Source organism: Emydura macquarii, unplaced genomic scaffold, assembly GCF_026122565.2.
Source record: "Emydura macquarii macquarii isolate MOO-44397 ecotype Brisbane River unplaced genomic scaffold, CSIRO-AGI_Emac_v2 contig_2863, whole genome shotgun sequence".
Taxonomy (NCBI): Eukaryota; Metazoa; Chordata; order Testudines; family Chelidae; genus Emydura; species Emydura macquarii.
The window spans coordinates 361,385-383,121 of NW_027133000.1; the positions used below are offsets into that span (position 1 = coordinate 361,385).

The following is a 21,737-nucleotide window of genomic DNA, read 5'->3' on the forward strand; positions in this document are numbered from 1 at the left end:
TTGGTATATAGTCTTAAAACAGTACAATATTTCTCCTTCACCCAAGTTTTAACATTAGAGCATTTGACTCTCAATACGAGAGGAGAGAATCTCTGAGTTTAGGCTTTCATTTTAGCAGTGCCCAATATTTTAGCTGTTTTTAAAGTTGTAAGTTTCCACATTAATACCTACCTAGCACCTGACAACCTATTCCAAACATAACTTACCAGATGTGATACCATTACTGCTCCATCACAGTTCGTGTTGGCAGGATCATTTTCCCTACTTTCTATAATCTAAAAGAAGAAAGTCTCATAAGATTATTGCACATCTTTTCCGTTAACACATAGCAAAGAGAGATGTATACAGACACCCACCATTCTAAAAATCGTGTGAGAACGGCTGCTGCGTTCATTCATTTTTGTTTCTCCATAGTGTCTGTTTTCTGTCAAAATATAGTCATAATGTTTGTTATTCAAAGACCAATACGCTCCAGACAATACTAAGATTGTAAGCAAAAGTAGTCAAACTGAAAATAATGGGTAAAACTACAATCTCATAAAAGCTATGTACTAAATTTAGAAGAGTGGTCACACATTTTAAAATTGCATCAAATATGAGAGGATAAGCATCCTACTTTCTCCTTTCCTGAGCCATGTCATGACTTGCTCTGGCGTAACCACGACCTCTTCGATCAGATCTTCCACGTAGATGTTTCTCTGCAAAAGAAACAGAATTAAAAACAAATGTCACCCAACTCTAAAATAAATGAGAAATCGAGTTTCAGCTGAATTAATTAATAAAAACCACACAGCAATCTGGAAGACGACAAATTTGTCTTCCAAACACAGGGAATAAAGTCAGAACACTGTCACTGCAAGTTTTTATGCCTACATATCTCTTGAAGGAGACAATGTCAAACATTTGAGATCCAAAAATATGATGCATTTTTAAATGTATGATCTGGCAGGGGAAGGTCCTCTGAATTTTAGATCTTTACAGGGAATTTGTACCTTTTAGAGGTTTGAAAAATAAAAATTTCAAAGGTGCTATTCATGGAGGATCTATGTTTTGTGCTCCACACAGATTAGCAGACCCCCTCCCCCCCCATTCCAAGAGGTTTGCTGAAGCAGCTTATGTAACAAATGGTGCTCATTAACAAGTTAAAAAAATTAGCAAAACTTTAGTGTAGTTGAAGTTATCAACAGGATGTCTACATTAATGCTACTTATGTTCACGCTATACTGGCCACAATTCTAATTTGATAGTTATTCAATGTATGTGTAAAAGTAGTGGAGAATGTATCCATTTTGAATATATTATGATGGTGAAGTGTGTTAAAGCAATTCCCTTAGGGAATAGCATAGGTTCTTTTTTGTGTTGACCATTTTTTGCAACCTTGACTATAAATTAAGGTGGGAAGTTAATATCAGATTTTATAGAAGTGTTTTAGACACTCAGAACCCCTTCCCCAAAAGCCACTACACTGCTCAAGATGATTTTTTTTTAAGACTAAAATTCCAATGTTTAGGAAAGAGATACCACCAAAATGGATTACAGCTTTGCAGTAGTTGTAGGCATGACACAAAGCTTACTTACTTGTAACCTGGACTCTTCAAAAGGGATTCTGCATATTCACACCCACGAGATGTGCCAGCAGGTGCAGTTCAGATAGAGGAACCTTCTTCTAGCAGTGCATGTTACAACATTCACATACTCCTACTACTTTTCCCGCAGCCTTCCAAGGGTGAATATGAAAGGGGGGATGGCCCTATATGCCACCTCAGTTCCTTCAACCACCGTTTCAAAATCATGAGCTCAAAAGGACTCAGAGGAAATAGGAGGTGGGTGAGGTATGTGAATATGCAGAGTCCATCTTGGACTCTGCTACAAGTAACCTTCATTTCTTGTTTTAGAGTCTTCTGCATATTCCACACTCATGGGTCAGATTGGCAAGCAATACCTCATCAGTTGAGGTTATTGTGACCCATCTGTGCCTAGGGTAGCCACCTGAAAATGCCAAGGTCAGTGCAGGCTGTAAAAGGAGAGTAGATTCTCCCAGCACTGGTGGGTGACACTGAAGTCAGACTTTCCAACCAGCCACAAACAGTGCTTCTGATTCTCCACACTGGTTATCAAGAAGCCAAAATACAAATATACACGGCCCCCTTTACTGCATTTCAGTCTCTGGCTCCCAATCAGCCACTAGGTCCAGTAAAGAGATCAGTTATTTAAACTCTATGCTCTTTACCAAAAAGGTTTCTCCTGACCCCAAAAGGGTAAGCCACAGTATCAGATCAATATAAGTTTGTATCTTACCCAAAATACCACGCTGCCAGCCAATCCTTTAGCAACTAAAACTAAAGGTTTATTATAAAAGGAAAGAAACAAACTATAAGAGAACTGTTAAATGATTCAAGTCAACTGTATGTGTCTGATTTCGTCTCTCTATATATATCAGGTTTCTGATGGAATTGTGGAGTTTGCAGGCTTGTATAATCCCTCTGGTGTACATCCAGTACCTGGATGAGTCTCAGTCCTTTGTTTCACAGCTTCAGGTCAGTTCTAGAAGAGTTGATCCAGAGGTAGACTGAAGACTGGTGACTGAAGACAAAATGGATGTGGGGCAGCTGCCTTTTATGTCCTTTGGCCTTTGCCATGCTGCTTGTGGAAATTTACAGGAATAAGATGGAGTCCAGAGTCACATGAGTAAGTCCTGGTGACTCATCAAGTATATCCCTGGCTTCTCCCCCTGGGTCCCCTGTACTTGTGAATTTCTTAATGGGCCATTAAGCAGGCTAGTGCTGCAGCCATCCTGTCTGGGGTGTCGCCCAGACATAGCACAATTTGAAATACAGATATATCAACCATATCCATAACTTCCATTACACATTTAACACATGAACATAAACATTATCATCTTACTTAGCACATTATAGCCTTTTTAACAGTACCTGACACGGCATATCTTATATGAATTATTATGATTTTGACATACTGATGTTAAATAATATAATAAATACCCCCCTTCTCCAATCCAGCCAGCATGACAGGTATGACTTGGGATCCTACTTGAATTAGAGTAGAAGTACTGCCATATCAAACGAGACATTTATTTTAGACCCAACGTTCTAAAGCACTGTGTTTTGTAAGTATATATACAGAGCTCAAAGTGGCAGTCTTACAGGTCCTTGGGAATGGAACATGTTTAAAGCATCTAATGGAGATAGACATTGCTGTAGAAAAATATGATTTAATCCTAGCAGGGACCAAAACAACATCTAGGTTATAACATTCCTCTATACATACATACTCTTCACAAGCATTGCCTTAGATGGAATAGACAATCATAAATGTCAGCCTAAAAAAAGAACATTGGGGGGGACGGGACTTGCAAAATTCCGTAGTCCTGTTTAGATAGTAGTCTACGGCCCTCTTTGGGCTTCTGTATAGGGAGACTTAAGTGTGCAGCAAACTGGTGTGTATATCTAATGCACTCTAACCTGCTGCACACTAACTGGCCCTGAAAATTCTGTGCTGTACACTACAAGTTATATAGTGTGCTTTGACTTACTGCTGTTACAGCAGGGTATACATGGCCTATTAGTGTGTACCTGATTATGCTGAAATGCCAATAATGATTCTGGGAGACCCAGCATAGCCTTGCTCTGATGGCTCACAGAGTTGTACACTGGCCACCTCGACAAAATTAAGGAGTGATTCAACAACAGGCTGAGCAAGTGCAGAATGTGCCTTTGAATGTTTAAAAGAGTTGCTGGTGCAGTTTGCTTACTAGGTTAGACTTCAGGGAAAGCAATAGCTCCATGTTATCACTGCCTGCTCTATAATATCTGTGTGGCGAAGGGACTGACGTTTCCACAGGGTGGGGCATGGAGGCGCATAGGTGGGTAGCTAATCTTGAGCAGCCAGCTACCAAGACAATAGGAAGAGCCCAGGGAGGAGGCTCAAGAAGGCTTTGAAAACCCATTTTAGTAATGAGCTACAGTAATGTGGGCTGCTTATCTATATTCTGCCTTCCCATACTATCTGCTCTGTTGTGCATTGGTTTCCAAGAAGGGGGATTTGAGGGAGCAGCAAGGGAGGTGGAGAAAATAAAGAGTATTTCATTCTCACACCCTTGACTTTTATTGCACAAACATAAAGAAATTGAAATAGCAGGAAAGTAATGTAACCTGGGGCAAACAACGTAATAAAATTGGGAGGGGAAGAAACCAAGTCAGCTTGGCTGTGAATGCACAGAAGTCGTGCCCATCAAAGCTCTTTGAATGGCTGCCTTTTGTTCTTAGTAACAGTGAGGGGGAAGGAGGAGGGAGGTGAGTGGAAGGGATATAGCACCTCTTCTCCTCCTCCCTCCATCTCTTGGAACCTTTGAGGGAGGGGGATTGGGAACAGGATGATGTCTGCAGGCCATTCTGCAAGGGCTGCAGAGGGAATCTAGCCTCAAGCTGTTTTTGCTTGAAGCTCAACCAGGCGCCTCATCCTGTCTGATTGGTCCTTCCTAATCCACAGCATCTCATCCTGTGTGGCACGCTCATGCTCCTGCGATGCTCTCCATATTCAGTTTTTCATACAATGAAATCCTCCAGGCTCTTAGCTCAGAGTCAGCTGTCCTAGAGGCATTCATTATCTCATTGAACATTACATCACACACTCTTTTTCCACCTTCTAATCTGCAGAAGCCTGTCTGCAAGTGTAGAGGATGTGCTAATGGCCAAGCTTTCCCCAGTAAGGCATGTAAAGCACAAGGCAACCATTGCCAGGGTATACCTTGGGTCTAGTGCAAGGTTGCTATTTAAAAGTCACTCCCCTTATTACACTCAAGTGCAAGCCAGAACATAAATCAGAATCCTTATTCTATGAACCAGGTTGTTGTTCAAGCCATGGTGAGTATGGACCAGCAGCATGGGTGACTGGCCTTGTGCTGCAACCTGGGAGAAACCTCTAACGGTGATCAGATAGGCTGACAAGTTCTCCATGCTGATCAAGCAGGAAATGGGAATTCAAGAGTTCCCAGGGCTTTAACAGGGGAAGGCCTGTTTCCTGTGTACCTGGCCGTGGTGCAGCAGAGTTGAAAAGTATCTCCAGAGTGGCCACAGTGGAGAGGCCACTTCAGTCAACTTACAAAACACTGCCTCTCTGTTGACCCATCAACATTGAAGTAAGCACTACGCTTCTCACAGAGGTGGAGTAAGTAAGTTAATGTTACATGCAATTTAGGTGAGCAGAAAGGACTGGGAAGTGTAGGGTAGATGCATGCATTATCATGTTAACATAAGGGAGCTTCCATTGCCTCAAGCTTCTAATGTCGACTCATCCTAAGTCTTTGTATAAGCAAACCCTTACTGTTTAGAGTAACTCTCATTCACCCTTATTAATGTGTGGTCTAGGGAAGAAAACAAACTATCAATTTGCCAGTTAACATGATAAAAATACTACTTTGGGTAAGGCTCCCATGTTATGGTGAAACTCCACTTTGGCTTTGTGAAATACAGTGAGGGCGAATCTGCCATTAGGACATGTGATTCACTCATCTGGTTGACGTTATGGCAATTAGGAAAAACAATTTTAATAGACAAATGGAATAGTAAATCAGACATAGGTTCAAATGGAGGCTTCGTGAGCTAAATTAGAACTAAATTCCAACTATTAGTGTTGGTGAACTTGATGGTGCATTAGGGGATAGGGTCAGAAGGTTGTCATGCTAGGTAGATGGGGGTGGGGTGGGGAAGAGTATGTTATATTGTTTGACATCAGTATGTCAAAATCATAATAATTCATGTGAGATATGCTATGTCAGGTACTATTAGAAAGGTTATAATATGCTAGGTCAGATAATACTTATGTTCATGTGTAAGGTGTGAAATGCAAGTTATAGATAGTTTGAAATACAGATCTCTCAAATGTATGCTGTATGAGACACACCCCAGATAGGATGGTGGCAGGATGATAGCCTGCTTAATGGCCCATTAGGACAGTCAGGGATGCAAGGGGGCCAGGAAGAAACTAAAGGCATACCTGAAGCGTTACCAGGATTGGCCCATGTGACTCTGGACTCCATTTTAGTTCTTATAATATTCCACAAAACTGCACGACCAGGGACAGAGGATATATAAAGCCAAGCTACAGAAACCATTTTGTCTTTGTTCCTGTCCAGCTGCAAACACACACCTACTTCTGGATCTATTCATTTTGCAACTGAACCGAAGGACTTAGACCCATCCAGGTACTGGATGTGTACTAGAGGAACTGTACAAGCCTGCAATTACACAATTCTTCTAGAAACCTGATGTGTATGGACTTTGAATCATTTGTATGTATCTGATTGCTCTAATCCCTTAACATTTCTCTTATGGTTTATTTCTTTCTTTTTACAATAAACCTTTAGTTTTAGTTACTAAAGGATTGGCTGGCAGCGTGGTATTTTAGGTAACATCCAAACCTATATTGATCTGATACTGTGGCTAACTCCTTAGGGTCAAAGGGAACCATTTTAATAAAGAGCACAGAGTTTAAATAACTGGTCTCTTTACTGGACCTAGTGCTGATTTGGGAGCCAGAACCTGAAATGCGGTAAAGGGGGCTGTGTGTATTTGTGTACTGGCTTCTGTGGGGATTCAGACGCGCAGTTTGTGGCTGGTTGGGAAGCCTGACTTCAGTGGCACCCCCACCAGTACTGGAAGAATCTGTTCTCCGTCTGCAGCCTGCCCTGACCTTGGCATTTTCAGGGGGCTACCAGGGGAAGGGGGGGCGGGTCACAGCGTTCTCTGTACAAAAATGAGAGCTTGTCCAATCTTTTCCACTTCTTGGGAATAAAAATTTTTTTTAAAAAAAGAGTAATTTGCAGGAGCTTTCCTCTTTTAGCTCGGGAGAATCACTGTTCCTGTACATGATCCGACTGCAGAGCTACACCCTGAACTTCCCCGATAACAGTAATGATGCTGAAAAAACCTGTAGCCAGTTCCAGACTTCAGCATAAATGAAAACTACCTTCTCAGGCATGTAATAAAGACACTAAAGATTATTATTTACAGGGTTCCAGATCCAGAGAGGTTTACATGTATCTGCTGCTGCAATTGGAAGGAACTGAGGCAGATGATGCCACATCTCCCTTAATACCCTCACCCTTAGAATGTTCAGGAAGGCTGAGGGGTGGAGGAGAAGCAGTATATGAGCACTAATAGGCACTGTTAGAAGGTTCCACAATCTGAGACACATTGGCCAGTGCAACCTGAAGGAGAATATGCATAGGAACCTCAAAGAATCCCCCCAAACTGCTCTGCCAGGGCACCTAAATCCAGCCCTGCAGCATCCTTCTTGACTGAGCTAGATCACACTAGATCACATGTCTACATAATTTGGCCAATATTCAGCCAGGGACTCCATTTAGATCAGCATCTCATGATTTGAGCCCATGCCCACAAAGGTGATTTGTCCTTTCAATTTTTAAAAAAGGACAACTGTAAGACTAAATAAAATGCCTTCCTGTTACCTTGTTTCAGCTTGATTTACTTACATTAACATCCTCTCGAATTCCTAGAGGTTTATTTTTCTTGCTGTCACAAAGTAAGTCCGTTATGATTTCATTGTAGATTTCCATGTAGGAAACTCGCAACAGAAATTCCCTATCTGGAATCTAAAGATTAAAGACAAACATCAGATCAGAAGTTGGAGGGGGAGGTGTAGGCCCCAGCACTGTAATGTAGGCCTGGACCAGAGCAGGCCTGGACTATGGATATATATTTGAAGCTTAAGCATTAATCCCCACACTGAGAAAGAACAAAACTAGGCATTATAGATAGGGATGTTCCTGTGGAATCAAAGAATTAATCATAAAATTGATTAATAGAATTAAAGCTGCACCCGATCCAACTCTAAAATGTAGCAGTGTGATTCTTTTCCATGACAATTTGGTGCCGTGACTCGGATCTCCAAGCACTAGACTCACGCATGAAGGACCACGGATTGCTCCCCTTCAACCCCTCGGCGCCATTCAAAGGTAAGAGACCTTTTAAATCTCTATTTGGGGTCTTGGAGGAGGGCTGTCTGTAGGCTTCCTATTCGAGAGCAGCCAAGCAAGATCCGAACTTTGTTAAGGATCGGGGAAGGTTTGAATTGTCTGTGTTTCTTATCTGTTTGTTACTGGAAAGCACGCCAGGTACTGCGGGCTGGAGACACAAGTCTCCATGCCGGCAGGTTTTACTGCGGGCTGGAGATGCAAGTCTCCACCCTGGCAGGTTTTACTGTGGGTCGAGGATGCTCCCCATCAGGCACTGCAGGCTGAGGATATTAGTCCTCCCCTGTCAGGTTTACTGCAGGTTTTACGGCTGAAGGACACTATTAGATCCTTATCCCAGCAGACTGCGGGCTGTGGACACTATTAGATCCACACCCCGGCAGGTTTAGGTTTTACTGCAGGTTTCACGGGTCCCAGCAGACTACAGGCTAAGGATCATGTCCTCCGCCTGGTAGGTTTTTGATTTCACTGCCAGCTGAAGGTAAAAATCTTCACCTTGGCAGGATTGGGTTCTTTCTTTCCTTTTATAAACTGAATCTACATAGATGTATATTTTCTTTTCTGCCAGCTAAGGACAGGAATTTTCACCTTAGCAAGTTTAAGTTTTCTGTCAGTGGAGGGCTGGTTCCTCCTTGTAGCAGATTTAAGCATTACACCCAGGAAACTTCAGAGGGTGGGAAAGTAATGTGTGGGTGTAACCTAAATGATTGTGCTTAGCTAAATGAGCCGTTGACCAGGTCTTGGACTAAGGCAAGTTCTAGCCGCCCTGATTCCACTGCAAGCCTTGTTGGCGCTAACCGGTGTGAGCCAATTGCAAGGGGGGGCTTGCCAGAACCTAATGACCCAACGGACAGGCGGAGTGTTTTGCAGCTGAAGAGGCTACCCCTTTCCCCCTTCAATTCATGAGCTTCCTTAGATCTGTTGTCCAAATGGACTCCTGTGACTTTGGAAGACCCCTTCTGTGTCTTGTCTCCTTTCCTAACTCCCTCCCACTAAATAAGCGTTCCATCATCGGGTTAATTTCACCCCAGCTGCATTGCAGGCTGAATTGAAGCGGTGTGGATCCCTCAATAAGTCATTCCTCTGTGCGTGATAAGGGGAACAGGACAATCTAGGCAAGTGTCAGGTCTCCCCCAAAGGCAACCCCAGTGTATTATCTAGTATGCATTAAGCTCCCTGAATTTGCAAGTTTCCAGCAAATCAGCATTCTTCCACCAAAAATGACCTGGCCAGGCAATTCCCCAATGTGAAAACACTTGATTTGGATAATATAATGCATTTAAGAAAAACTCTAGAGTCTCGTGTATCCAAAGTATCCCAGGCATAATAGGATGCATTTTTTTTGAATTAGTATAATAAAGATTAAAAAAGTCACAAACTTGAAATCTCAAAGCCTCCCAGAGGAAAAAAAAAAAAAACAGCAATGGAAGGAGGTTCGGGTCTAACATCTGTAAGACCCCTATGAATGTTTGTCTGTCTGTGTATGCCTATCAGTATGTGTGTGTGAATGAAGGTACCGATTGAAACATGTGTCTCTGTTGTTGATACAGTATTAATGCTGTTTTCTTGAGTGTTATATTGGTAATACTGTTTCTCTAAGTAAAGAACTATATTAAGGTTGTTACAGTGTTAATACGTTTCCTATTAATACTATTCACTAAATTTCTGTATTCCCAATAAAGGTGGCTTGTTGCCTTATCCCCTAGAATAAGATCCTATAATATTTGCTATTTGGGTAATATTAAAAATGCAAGGGGAAAACAGTAAGCATGCCATTGTTGTGAATGCCCGGGGTGCACACCCAAGGAAACTTTGTCAGTTTCAACAGTGCAGGGAGTCTGTGTGAGCTTCTGTTGAAATCCCCTACTGGTCAATTTCAATAGAGTGCTTGCCTATTGAATCCCCTACTTGTAAATTTCAACAATGCAGGAGGGTGCCTGCCTGCTGAAAAACTTAAAACCGGGCTTAGTAACTGTCCCAGATCAAAAGCACATTAGAAATCCACTGTGCAATTAACAAAGTATTCTTGCAGCCCCAGGCAGCTCAACTGCCAGGGTTGTCGCATTTGAATGAGTTTGGGAAGCTGGGTGACAATGTCTTACGAATTGCCCCAGGGTGCTTCAATGATGTCCTCAACGAGAGGAAAAGATCATTAAATTTCTAAAGGGGAAAAAAAAATGCAAAGGTTCAGAAACCTATGGTAAAACAATGGACAGGTATATGTAAAAGACAGTTTGATGCGGTGGTCTGGTCAGACTAAAGAAAAGCTAGGAAAAAGAGTTGTAATACTTTACTGTAAAAAGAAAAAGCTAGAAAAAGGCAAATCTGAACCATAAATTGAAGAAACTCCAAACTGAGAACAGTGCTTTAAGGGTTAAACTAAAAGAGTGTAACTCCTCTGCACATCACAGTACTGCTATCATGCAACAGGAGGAATACACCAATTTTAAATTGAAAACAGCTCAGCATGTTCATAAATATACTCCTCTCAGTACAGAGGAAATAAGGGACTTATTAAGAATCTCCCAGATATAAAGCCCAAAGACCCAAACTTGATGTTTTGGAAATAAATGTGTGTAAAACAAGATAAGCCTGCTGCCAAAAATTGTAAGGGAAAAGAGTAAAAGATTAACCCTATAGAAGCTGGAGGAAATGAAACAGTTAAAAGTTGTAAAATTGTTATAGAAAAATAAATTCTTGGTTTCATTGCAGCCATTCTGAAGGAAAATGGGCCCTTCTCCTAAAGGTATGGTCTGTAAATAAACCTGACTAAAGTTACTTAAATATGGATGATTTAGTTTAAATCATGAACTCGGGGGGGGGGGGGGGGGGAAAGAGGGAGGGAAGGGAGAAGAGTTTCTATTGGAACTTAACTGCCTCCAAATGCATAAAAGGAAATGTAATGTGTACAAATGTGTATTCTAAGCAATAATTCGCCGCCACCCCCCCGCCCCTCAAAAGGGGTAGAAAAAGTGTTCTTTTATCTTTCAGGACTATAGAGAAAAAAATTGGTACAAGTAAAACAGCTATAGAACAAAACCACGGATCTAGTGTTGCAACAAGGGTTGTGTTTTGTCTTGATTACTAACATTGGTGTGTTGTGTTATATTTTAATCTTGTTACTATTATTATTGTGTTTGGTATTGAAGGTACTGCATTAAGCAAAAAGGAATCAAGAAGCACTGTAAATCAATGAAGTTGGTAGGAAAAGAGATCCTGAAATTAGATGTTTTTGTAGTATGGTACCAATTAAAGAATGTGATTTTAAATTTCACGTGCCTAAATTCACTAGTAGCCTTGTTACAAATTCTGATCAGGAGAGCACCAAAGCCCATACATCCTAATTGCAAAAGGAACTGTTGGCACAGGTACCCCCTCAAGTTCTAATTTGTGCAAGACCTGCAAGCAGTTTATGCTGCAGTTTTTCTGTCGTCCCTAATCCGGCTACTACTTTGTCATGTTTTCTTGCAGCTGCGATCTATTTTACCATTGTAAAACTCTGTTCAGCTTTCCTATCAATCCCAATCCCCAATCTAAGCGGATTTTTTGGTTGTTGTTGTTTGCCTTCATTTCCTACTACTCGCAAGCAAATAACAAGCCTTTTTAAAATGGCAGGGTATAGTAGACAATGAATCTTAAAGTTTGCTTCACTTGTAAAATCCCTGCAGAACCTAACCTGAATTCAGTCACTGAGCCGCTTATCTAATCGGCTGAGGCTGTCTTATCTCTTTACTTTTGAGTTTTGCTGTGAGAAGAGGGGTTTGCCCACTCTAACTCAACTCCTCAGAGATCACATTGCAGCAAGCAGTATAGTATAGTTATGTGATTGTGTGTCACAATTAAAGCTGCACCCGATCCAACTCTAAAATGTAGCAGTGTGATTCTTTTCCACGACATTCCAGACACATTGATTGTTTGTTCATGCCACCCCAGGCTCCACTATAATAGACTGCTTGAACATATGAGTGGGAACATCTTACCTAAATATTTTGTGATTTAACATTTATAACACATTGGGGTCCTGCTTGTAAACATCTACAACTGAATGTTTGAGAACATCCTGAAATCTAGTTGTAATAATTTACAAGTGAAGGAAAGTGCCCAATGCGTATCAGGAATGTAGTTGATATGTAAATCATGAGGCAATGAGAGCGCAAACAAGATTTTTTATTTCCTTTTAGTAAAATGGTATTAATAAAATTGGTGTAGGTATAGGGATATTAAATTAGTAAGTATAAGATAATGTACCAATGTAATGGGATAAGAATGTAATGATTTTTTGTAAGTATGAATGAGGAGTGAATGCAGCTTGAGTCTCGTGAGATAAGATGGCGAGGAAGTAATTGCTGAGGTAATTGTTTCAGCCGCCAAGGACAGGAGGGAGAGAAGAGGCTTTTGTTTAAAGAACTTTTACAACCCCCATGGCCGAAGATCAAGATAACCCCAGAAGACAGGGGCTTTAACAGACAAACTGTGAAACAGGAATGAAAGAATAATGGAAAAGCTGTCATACTTGCAATATCAAACGTAATTGATGATTACATCAAACAAGGAAACTGACGTGACAAAATCCATAGACATGAATGGGAATGGATAAGTATAAAAATGGAGTGAAGATACCTGGACTTTGGGCTCGTTCTGCAAACCCCAAGGAGCATCATGTCACGACCGACAGAATCTGACTCCATCCTCATGTTTGAGTCACCCGGCCAGTGATTCAGCTCGAGCAACACAGAGGCTAGTAATTATATCCCTCCTGCAGAACTGTGTGTGTGTGTGTTTTAGGCAATTGTTTTTTCAAATAATTTTCTGTATTCATAACAAACATGGCATACGGTCTTGTCCCCTGAATAAGATCCTGCTGTTTATTTCATAAGTGTAACAAAGGGAGAGGAAGTGCTTTAGTGAAAGAAGCCTCAGCTTTTTCCATTATGTTGTCTATATCTTTACATAAAAGTCAATGAAACAAGTTCCTTTCCTCTTTGCAAATGGGCACACCATCTCCCTTCTGGTACGTAGTTCCATAATTACTTGCAAGAGAAAGAAATTGTGTACTGTTAACCAATCTTTAATACGTGTATTTCATTCATTTCTGAAAAAAATATTTGGTACTTGACTTTTGCCCTTCATTTTCTGTAAAATGGGAATAAGAATACTAACTTTCTTTGTAAAGCTCATTGAGAGCGGATGAAAAGCACCATTTAAGAGCTGGGTCTTAGCTCTCCCCTCTGCATGTTTTTCTGCTGCTACCACCTTCTTCTGCTCATCCTTCTAAACCTGATCCTCTTTAATGGCTCTCCTCTCCACCACCTACTTCCCTGTTTGGGTCCCTTCTCTCCAGCCACCTGGGTCTCTTCTTCCTCTGTTTGCCTGATGTAGTTCCCAGTTACCTCCTTCCCTTTTCCTTCTCTCTCATCCAGACATTCATTTTCAGTTGATGGCTAACGGCTTAAGTCACACTGGTACCTATGACTAGTTTTCTCTTTTCCAGTTGCTTTTGCAGGCCTAAGGCTCTTTGAAGTGGAGTGAGGAAGTAGCAGCCTGTACCACATAACCTATTAGCTCTTCAGATCACACACAAGCAGCATGTTTTGGGAACTAGTGTTTTAGTTTACATCTTCCCCTGATCTCTCATAACATGGGCACTCTTATGCGGTCATAAATTCAAAGACTAACCAGACATTAGGATCCTCTAGTGTGACCTCATGTATAAACAGAGCATAGGACTTCCCTGAAATAATTCCTGTTTGAACTAGAGATTTTTTTTGTTTTTTTGTTTTTTGTTTTTTTTAAAAAAAAGAAGACATCCAGTTTTGATTTATAAATGCCCCCTCCCACAATCCATAAATGGCACTAGGAATCCCTTCCATCACACTGAGGCACAAACCATGTAGCTTGTTGTGCTTAGGCCCCACGGACTTCTGTGGGGCTCCACTTAGGGGTGGTTGTCTGCCTGCAGGCTACAGGTCTGGATATACATCCCTATTAAGCAGACAGCACTATAGTTACTGCTTCTGAATGGGGGGGCGCTGTTAATGTTGCACATCTAGAGTTGGAGAATGGCCATGGTTATCTCTACTAGCCTCTAAGGGCATGAAGCATACGTTGCACCTCTTAAGTGGTGTGGTAAGTTTTTCTTCTTCACATGCTTATCCAGTGCACACCCACCCTAAAGGAATTTTAGCTGCTGCTGCACTGCACAGAAAGTATGCCTCCAGCTTACACTATTTAGTCATTGCACCTCCTGACAAACTTTTTCCTCTGGCACTCTTGTGGCCTGTGTTCAGCAGGTCAGACCAGATGACACTAAATGTTCCCTTCTGGCCTTGAAATATGAGTCTCTGAACATTTTATGCACAAGTCTGTAGTTTGTGATTTGCCAGAGTATTCCTTCTACTGTTGATTATCCATCTTTTAGGGGGGAAACAAAAACAACCCCCCCCCACTTTCTTTGAAAAGTGGGGTTTGAGTAGCAAAAACGTAATACTAATCCAATGCACAAGACCCAGTCTTCATAACAACCAGATACTGAACATGATATTTTGTTTTTAAAAAGTTTTAAATCAAGATTCAATGGGAAACAGATACTGAAATAGAGAGCTTGTTTGGAAATTTGCATTGATGGCATCCCTGCTACTAGTGCCAGGAAAGGGCTCTCAAATTTCACACAAGGATGTGTACACCTCAGCAAAGCATTGCAACGCATGCTATCACAGGTAACTTGTTTCCGTTTGAAGTTCCTTGTTACCAAGTCCCTTCGCTAATATTTTTGTATGATAAGGATCCAAGTGACAATAATTTAGCTGTATTACTTACTTCACAAATAATTTTGAAGATATCCTGAATTGCTTTAGGGATGATGCCCACAGACTTGTCACTCCCCATCATGGTATATGTTTTTCCAGAGGCAGTCTGCCCATAGGCGAAAATAGTGCCTAGAAAGAGGAACAAATGTTAACTGACTGCTACCCACACATACTACAAATAAAATAAGTGTAAAAATAGATCTGAAACTTACCATTATATCCTTTGACAGCAGACTTTATAATTGGAACAGCTACCCCTTCATATACCTGTTGTGTGCTGTCATTTGAATGAAAGACGCAATCTTAAAAAAGAAAAATATTTTTAAAAAGCTGCAGTCAGTTGAGAAAAAATGACCTGCCACCACACTCATTTTGGCAGCTTTTAATCCAATAGGACTGAGACCTTCGGACCCCAACCCTAACTCTTGCAGGATGATGCCAAGATATTTTATGCAAGGTATAACTGATTTGCTTCAGTTTGGTTGTAGGCAAATTGTTATATTCTATGTCATAGATAAAGCACAGGAAACTTTGGCAGTTAAACTGTTTATAGCATCTTTTCAGCTGCATTTAATAGTAGAGCCATGAGAAAAGAAGGGACATCATTTAAGCCAGACTTGGAGATGTGATCCAGCTCCTGGTTATCCCAGACTTCCTTGGGCCAATCTTAGGGAACAGCTACATCATCTCCCTGAATGTCAGTTTAGCTAATGTCAATCATCAGCGTAGCTGACACAGGGTTTTTGAAGGAACAGCTATGTCAGCTAGAGGGTTCTCTAACATGGCAGTTATGTTTCCTAACACAGGACTATTATTATTTTCATAGTGCAAAGCACTGTTTAAAAAAGGCACATCACAATGAACCAGTAAACACAACACGAGTCACTGGCCAGCAATCTTCCTCCATGGTTTGCAGTTTTCAAACAGAAGCAGTGTTGAGGATAAAAATTTAATGACTGTGAGGTTCTCAGATACTACAGTGATGCTGGCAATACAAGTGCTTAAATAGATAGATGTCCCTTAAGATCTTACCATAACTAAAAGTTCTTGTACCCTCTGTTTGTAAAACGGTACAATTTTCACTTTTCCAGTGAAGTTGTACTTTATCTTCAGCTGCATTTTCTCTAAAAAGAGAGAAAAAAAAAAAAGGGGGTTTATTAATCTTATTAGAGACCAGAACAGAAATAATAATGTTCACATCATTTTGTACATATATTTTTCCTTCTTAATGAAGAAATTCCCTTAGGTGCTAGGTAAGGGACATTCATCTTAATTGAAGAGATTTTTCATCAATAGAAGATTAGAAGCATAAATCTGGGTCTCCATAGCCACCTACCTACTCCAAACGCACAAGTTCCACATTTGACTCATTGTGCATCTAGCGGCAAAGTTGCCACCATCAGATCGATTTATCTGGATCGACTGAGAGGTCATTGAAGACCCGCTCAGTCAATCCAGAAATCGACATACTAAGACCCCTTCACAAGTGGCGCAGTGCAATGGAAACAGCACGCAGAAGAGAAGCAGAGAAGTCAACGGGAGTTATGCAAGTTTTTTTGCATAGCTTCCGTAACTCCCGTCAACTGCCGCCGAATCTCGGAGGTAAGTGTAGACAGGGTCAGAGACTGTTTTCTAGCACGCAAGCTCATAACATAAGTCACTGCAAGTCAGACTCTTCTCAACAATGAAACAAGACTAAACTCAAAGTTGAGGCAAAGTGAAATTTATCCAACATCTACTATCCCAAAACTCAGTGTACAAGCCAAAAAAAGAATAGCTACTTCGAACCATTTGTAGGGTAAGGAATTAAGACAGTGGTGCTCTGTAATTCAGTGGGTCAACTTTCTGTTTCATACATTTGTTAGAAGTATTATGTCTCCCATACTTCGGGTGTCCTCGTCTTTTCTGTCTCTGCTTCATTCCACTTTCCTGTCTTTTCTTCCTGCTTTGCACTTCGCAGTCAGTGTCTGCTTCCTCATTTTCTCCTTTCTGACATCCCTTTCCAGCTTTAGGGCACATCACTTTCTTTGTCTCTTTACCTAGGTTTTGTCTCTTTCACTTCTCCTCCAAGCATCATGCTTGGTCTCCAAACCCTGCCTTTTCTCATCAAATCTCTGCCCCCAACAGTAAGACGCACCAGATCTGCTCACACCACCGCCTTTTTACAGAAGGTTTGAAGAGTTTACCAGACAGCCCGTGGACTAAAGTAAAACGAGGGGCCTCCTCATCTGGGGCAATGCCCAGGTGAGACGCCAACCCAGCACGCAAGCTGCAAGGAAAGGTCTTGCTCAGAGTAGCTCAGCTAGCAGTACTTCCCCGGGCTGCATCTCGTTCGCCAGAAGCAAGGTTTGAAGAAGAATTGCAGCAAGTCTTTCTTCACCCCTTCCGCTTGCAAAGCGAACCCCCAAAATGCCAGAGGCGAGCAAAGTGGCAGCGGCCTGAAATCTGCAGCGAGTCCCCGACTGCTGTAGCCCGCCCCGCCCCCCTCCCCATTCGTTTATGGGGGCGCTGGCTTCGCAGCCTTCTCCCAGTGCCACAGCGCTAGCACCGGCTCTCCCATAGCAGAGCGCTTGACACGGACGGCCACGGCAGCCCATGGCACTGCTGGAGCCTCGGCGGGATCCGCACAACCCGCCTCCCCTGCCCGGGGGGTGCCCGGCCCGCAGGCCTTGGGGCACGAGCCTCACCGGCTCCGTGCGCGGGGAGAGGCGGGGAAAAGGGCAGCGGCCCTCGCCTGGCTGGGAGGCCGAGGCTGGAAGCCACGGGGAGCCTGCTGAACTCAGCTCCCCCGCACTCCCCGCGGCCCCTCTTAGCCTGTCACTAGGGCCGAGGACCGGGGGCCGCTGTGGGCAAGGCCGCGCAGCCCTTCCCGGCAGGATCGAAGGGGCTCCAGGAGGGGCCATGCGGCGTCACCTGGCGATGAGCGGCCGCATCCGCACGCAGACCGTCACCGCTCCCTCCTCCGCCATCGCCCCGCTGTGCATCACGCCGCGGGAACAAACCGCTACCCCTCCGGGATCGACAACCCCAGCCTCGCCGCGTCCACCGGGCGAGCTCCGTCCTCCACAGTCCAGCTGCACCGGTCTCCAACTGCCGCCTGGATTTGAATTCCTCTCGAACTCGCTTCTTATTGGTCCTTCCCTGACAGACACTTCCGGAATCCGGACTGTACCACTGTCAACTGCACCACTATCAACTGCGCTGACGGGGAAGCGCATGAGAAAGAGGACGGTGGAACAACCCCTGTTTAGACTGTCCCTTCCTGAGGTTTAAAGGGAAGGAATGTTCCATAGTAATGGGAGTCAAACAGCTATGTTCTCACAGTCCCGGAAATGGCTCTGCCTCGAGAAACTACAGCTCCCAGCATGCAAAGCCACGTTCTTTCCTCTCTCTCTCTCTCGTGCAGCAGGGGCTTATTGCATGCTGGGAATTGTAGTCAATGCAGCGTAGGGTTCTGGCGTTTCTCCCGGTTTCAATGTTAGCTTTAGTTAGTGAAATAATTGTCTTTGCCTAGACTTTGCTGTAGTTTTTATCTTTCTCTCATGGACACCACCCACCTACAGAACTTACATGTGCACAGGCACTAGCACAATCTAAGCCTGAAAGTTCCAGGGGGGTAGCTGTGTTAGTCTGTATACAGCAAAAACAACCAGAGTTCTGTGGCACTTTAAAGACTAACAAATTTAATATTTGCAGGCATAAGCTTTTGAGAGACTTCAGCTCTCTTCTTCAGATGCAGTAATACAGAAAATAAGAAGAGAGCTGAAGTCTCTCGAAAGCTTATGCCTGCAAATATTAAATTTGTTAGTCTTTAAAGTGCCACAGAACTCTCGTTGTTTAAGCCTGAAAGGATAGGCAAGATCCAACCTTATATCATTTATGTTGATGTGAGTTTTGCCGTGGATTGCCTAGGAGCAGAATTGAGCCCTAAATTATTTTGCAGTAATTGTGTGATAGACAATAAGCCTTTAGTAATGAACTTTCCAGTTATGATGTCACAGATTTCGTATTTGATCCTGCATGCCATTCAGGTCAACAGAGCTCAGGTATTTTTACCACCTCCAGTATTAGATGACACAGGTATACAAATATACAGATATACTCAAATACCTGAGTACTGTTATTGCCACTGGTAAATTACAGGTCCTAATGCAGGACAGACCTATATGTAGGGTGCTACCAAATTCACAGTCAAAAAAAATTGTCACGGATCGGAAATAAAGCTATGAAAATCCCATGAAATCTAGCTATTGGAGAGTGAGGGGAGAGGCAGGGCTGGGGGCACCCCAGCCAGGGGCTTCTACTGTTCCCGGCCTGCAGCTACTAGCCTCCCCAGGATGAAGAGGGATGGAACTTATTCTTCCCCTGCATGGCTGCTCTCAGAGGGAGATCAGACCCCCTGCTGCAAGAAGCCTGGGGACAGAGGAGGTTCCCAGGTGTATGTGGTCCAATCTCCCCTGTGCTGCTGGGAATGCCCCCAGATGGGAGCTCCTAGGAAGCTTTGAGGCTGCTGGAGTGGAGCCACAGAAGTGAATGTAGCAATCCCATGACCCCCCTCCCCCCATACACACACAACCACCTTTTGGGTTGGGACTCCCACTGTTACAGCATTGTGAAATTTCAGATGTAAACATCTGAAAATGTGAAATTGACTAATGGAGGTGAATTTAGTAGGGCCATACCAATAAGTGTATCCTTTCAACAGCATATGTATATTACAGAGGTAAATGATCTGGTGGTTAATTACAGGTCCTAATTTTTCTAAGGTAGGTGCATCCCTAGAAAACTGCATCTTTTGAACATAATCACTTTGGAAAATTCAAGTTGACAGTGTTCCCTTTAACAGAGGAATAAGCTGCAAGAAAATGCCAGCACAAGGTCTCCCACAACAGATTTTTTGGAATCTTGTCCTTCATGAAATTGTGGTGTGAAAAAACCAGACAACATGAAACATCAGTAAAATTGTCTCCGAATAGAGGGTTTTTAAAAGTTTGACATGAGACACTAGTCAGCTATTTGATCCATTTTTCATAAAGAAACGTGTTAATAAAAATGGGATGTGTACAATTTACTAGAGATTTTCTGAAACTGTTGTAAGCATATATATAGATCAAGTTAAACAGCTATTACAAGTGTGAATAAAGCACTGGGAGATACTGAACACTCACCTTCCATCAGTGGGTGCTCAGCACTTTGGAGGATTTAGTTCCAAGAGTCCAATCCTGCCCCCCCACTGAAGTCAGTAACAAAATTCCTATAGCAGCCAATAACTGAAAAGAACAATAAAGTGTTCTTACTCTCAGCTGCTGGCTTTCAACAGCTTGTCCATCCCACATTTCTGGGAATACAAGGTAAAGATAAAGTTTGAAAGGGCCAGTATTTCACAACTTTTTCTCTTTTTTTTCCTAGCACTCTAGGAACAAGAACAGAAGGATTTTCTGAGAGTCCTGCACCTTGTGTAGTCATTTACACCCAATGCACAGTGACAGCAAAACAATACCAGATCAAAAGAGTTGTTTTACACTCACTTTGTATTGATGTAAATGACTATACAAAATGCAGGGCAACAGTGAATCAGGCCCTGTGTCTCTGCTGCTGTCTTCTGGCTAATTGGGCCAGATCCTCAAATGGTGTAAACTGGCATACTCCTATTGACTTCAACAGAGCTATGCTGATATTCACTGCTGATGACCTGGCCCTCTATTTTTCATCCATCATACTTACATCAGCTTCATTTTGATTGATTCACACATACTTTTTTTGCTGCACATGACTTAAAGGAGTATTTAGAATGTTTCTTAATGTACTTTGCTCAACACATTTTTAACAGGGACACATCTGTCTTTTCCATTGGGAGTGATGGGGATGCAAGAAGCTCACAATGACATTTCTAAATTTCCCCAAAAGAGCAGAGACTTGCTATATTATTCTAGGAAACTCTAGGGTTCCTCCTCCAAAGCCACCCCCATTTTGTTATTAATAGCTGTTATTTATCAAATGTCATTGGTGTACATGGTACTTTCCACACATGTAAGATCACATGGTACCTGCCCCAAGTAGCTTACAAAATAACTTAGATAAAATACAAAGGAAAGAAGAAATAGATGTAGCACAGAAACAGTGTGATTGAGCTTTTTGAGTTTGCACCCATTTTATTAATTCCAACTTTGTATTTTGTTCCCTTTCTTTACTTTGATATTACAATTTATATATATTGTGGCAGATTGCCAGCTTCCCCTTAGTGAGTCTCACACTTTCTTGTTTGTAGTGGGCCAGGAAGTTGCCCATCACCCCCTCTGCCCAGGGGAGGGGGTAGGGACCCAGGCCCACCTGCTCCTCTGGGTCCCAGCCCAGAGGCCCTTTGAGAAGCAACTATGTGCTGCTGGTACTGTGTTTCCAAGCCACACACTCTTCCCCTGGGCTAATTTTCCCCCTCCTTCAGTCCTTTTGGCTTCTTGAGCCAGTACCTTCCTCCTGGCCACTCCACACCAGAACTCTGCTCTCCAGTCCATTCCTCTGCACAGCTCAGCACTCCTAATCAGCACAGCAGCTCGTGCCCTGACTGTTTGGGAGCAGAGGGCTTTTATGGAGCACCTGGCTGGTCCTTAATCAGCCTCAGCTGCTCCTAATTGCCTCCAGTGGCTCTGAGTTAGTCAGCAGGGAACAAGGCTCGGAGCATTCTGGTGCTCACATATCTCCCATCCACTACTCTTCTACTGCCTTCTGCCTTCTCCCCAGCACAATATATTGAAGTGTGGGCTAAGTCAAAGATTATAAAGAGGCATGAGAGCAGGGTAGATGGTAGTGATGGAGACTAGCTCGGAGACACATGAAGGAGACTAAGTTTGCTTAGTGTACTAAAGAAGGAGTACTTTAATTCTGACCTAGAGGCACCTTGCCTTTCTGTGAAGTCAGTT

General features: G+C 42.6%; 1 protein-coding gene across 1 annotated transcript in view; it reads right to left on the bottom strand.

Moving 5' to 3' along the window:
- CENPE (centromere protein E) overlaps nt 1-17,901 on the bottom strand; it is an 86,217-nt gene extending 68,316 nt beyond the window's left edge. Inside the window, exons 1-8 of the mRNA XM_067568252.1 lie at nt 17,734-17,901; nt 15,853-15,944; nt 15,033-15,122; nt 14,831-14,949; nt 7,514-7,633; nt 617-698; nt 357-424; nt 207-275 (exon numbers count right to left, since the gene is read on the bottom strand). Of these exons, the coding sequence (XP_067424353.1) occupies nt 207-275; nt 357-424; nt 617-698; nt 7,514-7,633; nt 14,831-14,949; nt 15,033-15,122; nt 15,853-15,944; nt 17,734-17,804 (711 nt within the window). The 5' untranslated portion in view covers nt 17,805-17,901. The remainder of the gene's footprint in view (nt 1-206; nt 276-356; nt 425-616; nt 699-7,513; nt 7,634-14,830; nt 14,950-15,032; nt 15,123-15,852; nt 15,945-17,733) is intronic.
- Between the last annotated feature and the right edge of the window lie 3,836 nt (nt 17,902-21,737).